Source organism: Podarcis pityusensis, assembly GCF_964106645.2.
Source record: "Podarcis pityusensis genome assembly, chromosome: 15".
Lineage (NCBI taxonomy): Eukaryota > Metazoa > Chordata > Lepidosauria > Squamata > Lacertidae > Podarcis > Podarcis pityusensis.
The window spans coordinates 4,671,721-4,680,007 of record NC_138040.1 but is presented as its reverse complement, the minus strand read 5'-3'; the positions used below and the strand labels follow the sequence as shown (position 1 = coordinate 4,680,007).

The 8,287-nt window shown below is 47.1% G+C and overlaps 1 protein-coding gene and 1 long non-coding RNA gene across 4 annotated transcripts in view; one reads left to right on the top strand and one right to left on the bottom strand.

The window, feature by feature from the left end:
- The window catches only part of LOC308464149, a 65,692-nt gene that overhangs the window by 44,968 nt on the left and 12,437 nt on the right, over positions 1 to 8,287 (bottom strand). The gene's annotated exons all lie outside the window — the stretch shown is intronic.
- On the top strand, positions 373 to 7,259 carry TUBD1 (tubulin delta 1). 2 transcript variants are annotated; one of them, XM_080983120.1, is made up of 9 exons: positions 373 to 586; positions 1,899 to 2,093; positions 3,323 to 3,470; positions 3,594 to 3,810; positions 4,766 to 4,997; positions 5,284 to 5,448; positions 5,770 to 5,910; positions 6,134 to 6,317; positions 6,828 to 7,259. In XM_080983120.1, the coding sequence occupies exons 2-9, from the start codon at positions 1,922 to 1,924 to the stop codon at positions 6,928 to 6,930; spliced, it is 1,362 nt and encodes a 453-aa protein (XP_080839246.1). In that variant the 5' UTR covers positions 373 to 586; positions 1,899 to 1,921; the 3' UTR covers positions 6,931 to 7,259. The 2 variants fall into 2 exon arrangements, with proteins under 2 accessions (XP_080839246.1, XP_080839247.1); XM_080983121.1 differs by lacking the exons at positions 3,323 to 3,470; positions 3,594 to 3,810 and having other exon boundaries at positions 376 to 586.

Here is an 8,287-nt window from a genome sequence, read left to right as displayed (position 1 = left end):
TCCCCCGCCCGCTCAGCGCGCCTGCGCGGCTCTTCCCCTCCGGAGGGACTGCGCAAGCGTGGGGCGGCGCCGGGGAGGTGGGCGGCCAGGGGCACCTGGGCCCGCGGGGCTAGTGCGCAAGCGCAAAGAGCACGCGGCGGCGCTTTCCGAAAGGGGCCGTTGCTCTCTCGCGCGCGCGCTGACGTCACTCGCCACACGTAAAACGGCGCAAGCGGCGTAGCGCCATCTGTCGGCCCGCACGCGCCGTGGTAGAAATTTTACTTCTATTCTCAGGCTAGATATATCTCGACAGTTCTCTACGTCGTTGCTATTTCCCCCCCCTTTTTTCTTTGTAGCGAGCATGCGCACAGCACGTCGTGCTCCACACCACGCGGACGCCGCGCATGCGTACGGTCCGGCAGCCGGCGCACGCGCGCTGGCGCAGCTGCTGTGCCCTCCTTTACCGGTTGTCCCCTTTTCACCACCAATTTTCCCGCCTAAGCCAGCGACGGAAGGGGAGCATGCGCAGAAATGCTGGCAGGACGGGGTCGAAGGTGCTGTGACAGTTGGTACAGGTGGTCAATGGAAGAGGTGCAGCTGTGGAAGGGTGAGGCTACGCGCGTGCGCCTTGAGGGAGAGAAGGGTGTTAAATGGGGGAGGGGGATAAATGGGGAAAGGCGGGAAATTATGAGGTGAAACGCGCACACAGATTTAATTTATAGGTTTTTTAAAAAAAATAATAATGCTTGTGTGTATTTGCCTGTAACTACATATGTATAAAACCATGTTCATTAATTCGCTGTTTTAAAAATATTATATATTTTTAGTTTTATTTATTATTAATCTGTCCCTATGAAACATCCTGAAGGTGTTTTTAATATAGCAGTACCTTGATCTATTAATATTACTAGTTTCAATATTTAGCCTCTATGTGGCACAGCACAATCTGACGCATCTTTACTCAGAAGTAGGTGCCACTGAACTCAGTAAGGGAGGCATAGATGTTTTGGGACTACAACTCCCATCATCCCTGACCACTGGTCCTGTTAGCTAGGGATCATGGGAGTTGTAGCCTCAAAACATTTGAAGGGCCGAGTTTGCCTATGCCTGCAGCAGGGCATTCCCTATTGTAGGTATCTTTAGGATTGCAGCCTTAATATTTGCATGGTATACACCAGGGGTCTGCAACCTGCGGCTCTGGAGCCGCATGTGGCTCTTTTACACCTTTGCCGCGGCTCCGGGGCGGATACTAGCGAGGGGAGGAGGCGCATTGTGCGCCCCGACACTCCCCACTGTGGCGGGCGCTGTACTGGCTGTGACGTCGCATGGGGGCGGTGCGTGTGTTAGTCACGCACCGTCCCAACGTCACCTTCCCGCCCGCTGTCAGATCACAGCTCCGGAGATATATTTGTTTTAAATGTCGCAATGGTTTTGTGGCTCCCAGGTTTTTTTTTCTTCGGAAACGGGTCCAAGTGGCTCTTTTTGTCTTAAAGGTTGCAGACCCCTGGTATACACCATGCCTTTCAAGCATATGGCTTTCCCCAACAAATCATGGAAACTAGTTCTGCACCCCCACAGAGCAATAAATTTCAGCATTATTAACATACTATAGTCCCTAGTATTCTTTTGGAGAAGCTGTTCTTTACATGTATGGTTGTGTATGCAGCCTTCGATAATAGGCTACAATATTTGAATACTTTTTAACTTTGGTAGACTTATGGCAAGGCTACTCTTGTGCTGCGCATCCTTGATTTCAGTGGGAGTTAACGCACGAGCGAGTGTACATTGAATTGCAGCCTAGCAGTGCACTTCCAAACATGGCTACTCAAATGTCAGTCCTACTGAGTTTAATGGGGCTTCCTCCCAGGGACGTGAACATAGGATCACAGTCTTAACAGCTGGACATGATTTGTTTGTAGGATTGAGGCTAAACTAGAGGAGAATGTCTATCATCACAATACAACTTGGTCAGTGCGGCAACCAGATCGGTCGCGAGGTGTTTGATACCATCTGCACAGACTTCCGCAGTACACATGGCTTGTGCTCCAAAAAGGAAAATGAGTCCTTCCAGGCAGCCTGCAAAGAGCGGTTCTTCAGCGAGGAGAAACCCAGTGGTATGACACATACATACATACATACGTAACTTTATTTGTATGTTCAAACAATGTTCAAGGCAGCTTACAGCATGAAAATAATACATAACCACAACATAGCAGAAATAGTCATAAACAATAAAACAAAACATTAAAAAATACACAACCAAACTGAACAGTTTCCACATAAATGTCCAAGTGTCTGAAATAAAGATACAAAAATCAACAGCAACAACTTTCCACACCAGCAAAAAGCCCTAGCCCAAGAGTCTGTTCAGCAACCTCAGCTTTTTTTGTAGCTGGAGTCAGTCCGGGCCCCACCCTCCCAGGCCAGGTGGAAAAGGCCTTCAAGGTAGGGAGCAGGTCTTCCAGGACTCTCAGCCAAGACTGTTTGACACCGAGAATATGCAAATCCTTCTCGCCCCACACCAATCAAGAGGGCAAATCAACAACCAGAAATGCACCCACTTTGGGTGTGTGGAATTCTGCATATGATTGGATATTGTAATATCTCAGGGTGTTGCTCCAGGTGAAAGGTTGCACCCTTGTTGCCATTCCACACTTAAAACAAAAAACGAAGAAGCCTGGAAAAGCAATTTTGGTAAAGGGTGGACCAACAGGGGCAAAAGCTAGCCTCTGTACTACAGTGGTACCTCTGGTTGTGCACAGGATCCGTTCTGGAGCTCCGGTCGGATCCTGAGGAATTCACAACTGGAGGTGCCTGGTCTGCGTGGTGCGGTAGAGCGCTTCTGCACATGCAGCAAAACCCAGAAAAATACTTCCAGGTTTGCCGCGTGCGTAACCCGAAGGATACGCAACCAGAGGTGTGCGTATCCAGAGCTACCACTGTATTGCAAAAATGAATAACATTGGGAAGGGCCATAGCTTAATAGCAGAGCAACAGCTTTGATTGTGGAAAGAGTCAGGTTGAATCCCTGGCTTCTTCTGGCAGGGAGAGACCCTAGCCTGAAAACCTAGAGAACTGTTGCCAGTAAGTGTAGGCAATACTGAACAAGATGGACCAGCATTCTGATTTGATAAAAGGCAGCTTCCTGTGTTCTTTTTTTTAAGTCACAAATTAGCACCTGAGGAATTGTGCTGCTTGTCCTTGGCATCGCTGAAGTTGTCCAGTAGGTGTCAGTGGCATTCACACAGCCGCCTTCCATCAATAACAATGGGTACATTATTTGGGTGCCACCTTGATGGATCCCAAGTCTACATCATTTGACTTTTATTTTATTCCTTATTAGTGCTGGCTGCCCGGGCTGTCCTGGTTGACATGGAACCTAAAGTGATTGGTCAGACTTTATCAACGGCTTCAAGGTCTGGTACCTGGAACTATGACCATCGGTCCCACTTTTGTCAAAAGCAAGGGTCGGGAAACAACTGGGCAAATGGGTATGTTTGGTTTTATCAGTGGTGCCAAAGAAATGTATCTCTGGATTGCTAACATTTATAATCCAGCTACAAAACGCTCCAAGCTCCTTTTTGTTCTCTTCCCCACCCCAATTTGTGCCACAGCTACTGCGTTCATGGGCCCAAGCACAAAGAAACAATCATGAACTTGGTACAGAAGGAAGCTGAGAAATGTGACCGGCTAAGTGGATTCCTGACGGTTATGAGCATGGCGGGTGGGACAGGATCGGGTCTGGGGACGTTTGTGACAGAAAGCCTGAAAGACACCTATCCCACCTCATTCCTGTTAAACCACGTTATCTGGCCCTACAGAACTGGAGAGGTGAATGCCGTAACTCTGTGATGGTGGGGGTTGAACCTGGATTTGAAGCATGTGCTCTTTCATAGGAATATCAGATGCTGCCTTATGCTGTGTCATCTGGCTCAGTATTGTGTGCATTGACTGGCAGCAGCTCCCTAAGGTTTCAAATAAGGGGCCTCTCCCATTCCTTCCTGTAGAATGGTGCTGGAGATTGAACTTGCGACCATCTTAATGCAAATCAATTGCTCTACCATTGAGCTATATAGATGGAGAAACTGTTGATGAAGAGGAAAGTAGGGTGTTGGCATCCTAGGAGCACTATTCACTGCAGTTTTCTGCAACCTCCTGTATGCATGTCATGCGCTCTGCTTACCCTCCACAAAGCAGTGGTGGTTGGTGCCCATTGGACTGGTAGGGCAAAAGGCAGAGAAGCCAACAGTAGATGGAGCCAGAGCCAATGCCAACTACAGTGGTACCTTGGTTCTCGAACATAATCTGTTCTGGAAGTCCGTTTGACTTCCAAAATGTTTGAAAACCAAGGTGCAGCTTCCAATTGATGCAGGTGCCCCAGAAACAATAGCCCACAGCCGCATCGGATGTTCGGCTTCTGAAAAGCATTTAAAAACTGGAACACTTCTGGGTTTTCGGCATTTGGGAGCCAAAATGTTCGAGTACCAAAGCGTTCGAGAACCAAGTTTCCACTCTAGTTTTGACTTCACTGCTGAGCTCTACAAAGGCAATAATGAGACTAGGGAGGAGGAAGATGGCAGCCAGTGCCACTTCCTGGGCTGGAGGCAAGTAAGAAGGCAAGCAGGTGGGAACTGGCTGAGTTCAGACTCAGGTTTGTGGGGCAGCGCCCCATTTGCCGTAATAGACCAACCTCAGTTGCCCCACGGACAGCAAATCCCCTCTGGTGAGATCATCTCCATGTGGAAAACTGTAACATCCACGCCCTGTTTTTCCCCTGCATTTCCAGGTTATTGTTCAAAACTACAACTCTGTCCTGACCCTCTCACACTTGTATCAGTCTTCGGATGCCCTCCTGGTTCATGAGAACGATGCCATCCACAAGATCTGTGCTCAGCTAATGAACATAAAGCAGATATCTTTTCAGGATGTAAATCGAGTCATCGCCCATCAGCTGGGGAGCGTCTTCCAGCCGGCTTACTCCTCTGAAAGTGCCGCTCACTACAGCAGAAGCCCCCTAGGTATCTGGTGTTAACTGAAGTTCTAGAGCTGTCCTCCTGCTCTTGAGGTTTTCACTGGATTGCAAAGTAGTCCATATAAGTTACTAGCCTACAAACATTCTCATTAGTCTGTCAAGTATCCATCCATGTATACATGCTAAGATAAATGAAAAGGCCATTTTGTAAACTCATCAGACCAGAGACCTTATCTTTCCAGAGAAAAACAAAGTAGATGTTCAACATGAGCAAATGCAGTTCTCTCTCAGACACACGTTAAACCTTCATTTCTGTCTTGTCTTCTCCTCAGGAGATCTAATGGAAGCTCTAGTCCCCCACCCTGAGTTCAAGATGCTAGGTCTCCGGAACATTCCTCAGATGTCCGAAAACTCCCTTGCCTACAGCACCTTTGCGTGGCCCGGGCTTCTGAAGCACCTGAGGCAGATGCTCATTGCAAATGCCAAAATGGAGGAAGGTAAGAACTGCAGGTGAACTGCAGCTGAAGCAGGTTAAACAATGTATACCCAGAGTCGCATATGGGCAGGAGGTGGTCCTTAAGACCAGGTCTTGACTAAAATTCAGTAGGGCTGCCAGGAATTAAATAGAATTGGGGTTTTTTTTGGGGGGGGGGGTTCTGGCCTAAAATTGCCTCCCCTGCTATAAACTGGAGTAGGAAATCTCAGGACTGCAGGATCGTACTCCTTTGCACAGGGCACATTCCTCATCAGCCCTGCTGTGTGCCGTCTGGCTGGACTCCCAAGTGTTGAGACATTCCTGTTCACTTTTCTGTTTGCAGGGATTGATTGGCAAGTGAGGCCTCCAGTGCCTGGACTCCCTGCATCAGAAAAACTCTCTCTAAACAGGACAGCTCATTTTAACACCTCCATCGCCAACCTGGTTACCTTGCGAGGAAAAGACGTACAAAGCACGGATCTAGGTGAGAAATAGTTGCAGGATGGCTGCAATAGAAGATTCCTCTTTTAGGTAATGACACTGGGAGGGAGTTTTACGATAACCACAAAGAATGTCCTATCTCTTACACTTGCCTGAATGCACAGTGTATAGTGCATCACTGCTCTTGAGCTTCTTGACTGGGATGGGACAGAAGTGGAATAAGTTAGTGACTGATTTTTTTTTTAACACCTTGTTGATTATTGTAGGAGGATTCCAAGAGCCTGCCTTGTATACTTCCTGGCTAAACGCTCAAGATGCCTTGACCATCTGGAAGACACCAAGAGCTTTTAATAAATACGAGAAGTCTGCTTCTTTGGTCAGCAACAGCCAGTTTTTGCTGAAGCCTGTGGACAGCGTAGTGGGGAAGGCCTGGAAAATGTTTGCTTCAAAGTAAGTGGGAGAAGACAGGTTGTCATCTCAGACTTTGCCGTGTGCACAGGGCATGGAGTAAGTGGAAGTAAATAAACTAAACCAGAGGGAGAGATGGGAAGCAGGAGTACTTCCTCCTTCAGTTCTGTTTGAGAAAGGAACTTATTTTGGTTCCTTCTCTCCCTGAACTGTTTCCATCCCAACTGGCCATTATAAGAACTTGGAAAGTTCTTGTTTTTCTCTTCCCTCTCCTTCTCTTTTTTCCTTTTGTGTTAAGTTTTTTAGATAGTAAGCTTAAAGTAAGTACTTTTTTATTGATTTGTAATTACTTTTTAAGTGATTCATATGCTGCTCTAGGTGTACATTCGGCTGAAGAGTTTGGTAAAAATGCTATAGATAATTGAAATCTGTGGAGCAAAGTTAGTCTTGACTAACTGAACATCTTCTGCTTTCAGTGCAATTTTGTCGCAGCTGATTTAAGCTGAATTGGTCCCCTTGCTCACCAAAACCTCTTGTTCATTCCACACACAGGGCTTACGTGCACCAGTACACAAAGTTTGGGATTGAAGAGGAAGACTTTATGGACTGTTTCACAACTCTGGAACAAGTCATTGCTAGCTACACCAACCTTTGATTTTCAAATTCATCCTTGGCCAGGAGGGGACAGCATTAGCTGTGCGGATCTAAAATCCTGGCAAGAGCCCTTAAAACTGGGAAATCTTGTGAAGAATTGAATGTAGCAGGAGGACTCTTTACATGCCGTCCCAGGCAAGTGCATCACTCCAGCCATCTTTCAAAGAAGGGAGCTTTCCATGTAAACAGTTGCTTCTGAGGGAGTTCTAGCATTCAGTGGGGGATGTAGATTGATAACGCACATTCATTTCATCCCTTTACCAGCATAAAGACTTTGTACAATCTAAATTGCATGTGTTTTGTATATAAAGTAATTTTATTTTCTGATGATATTGTCTATATGTCATGTACTCATTCTTTGTACCTCACATTCTGTAAGTTGCTCTGGCACCTTACAAGAGGCTGTGTCATTTTATCCCTCCAGCAGCCACATGGGGTAGGTTAGGTTGAGAGATGATGACTGACCTTGCTTTGTGGCTGAAGTTGGAATCTTAACGCTTGTCCCCTGTGCAAGTTTTAACACCTCCACTACACCCGCATTAGATCTCAAGATGTGCGAGGGCCAGATTTTGGTTTGTGCGTCTGTTTGTTTAAGTTACTAGTTCTGATAGAGAGACAGGTTGGGGATAAGGAGATCCTGCTGACTTCTGCGGTTAAAAGGACCTTCATACACACTTGTGGATGTTTTCACACATGCACTCTTTAAAGAGTTTGCAACATTTGAACACACAGCACTACAAGTGGTGTCCACAGTGGTACATTAATTACCTTGTCCTTACCTGATCAGAAGTGTGCAATAACTCATCTGTATGCAGAAAAGTTTGTAGGCTATGCGTTTAAAAATAAACCACAAGATGGTGCTGTTGTTCAGCCTGACACCAGGCTGGGTCTACCTGACACCAAGGAATCTCCACATTTCCCAACTCATACAGGAAGCAAGCAAGCTGTGGCTGTCCAGGTGACATTGGAGTCCCAACTCCCATCTTGGGTAACCGTTGGCCTACTGACTTAGGCTGATGGGACTTGGAAGGCCAACACCTGAAGGGTCAGAACTTGCCCACCCCGAATTACATGGTGCAAGTTTGTTGTTGTTTAGTCGTGTCCGACTCTTAGTGACCCCATGGACCAGAGCACGCCAGGCACTCCTGTCTTCCACTGCCTCCCGCAGTTTGGTCAAACTCATGCTGGTAGCTTCGAGAACACTATCCAACCATCTCGTCCTCTGTTGTCCCCTTCTCCTTGTACCCTCCATCTTTCCTAACATCAGGGTCTTTTCCAGGGAGTCTTCTCATGAGGTGGCCAAAGTATTGGAGCCTCAGCTTCAGGATCTGTCCTTCCAGTGAGCAGTCAGGGCTGAT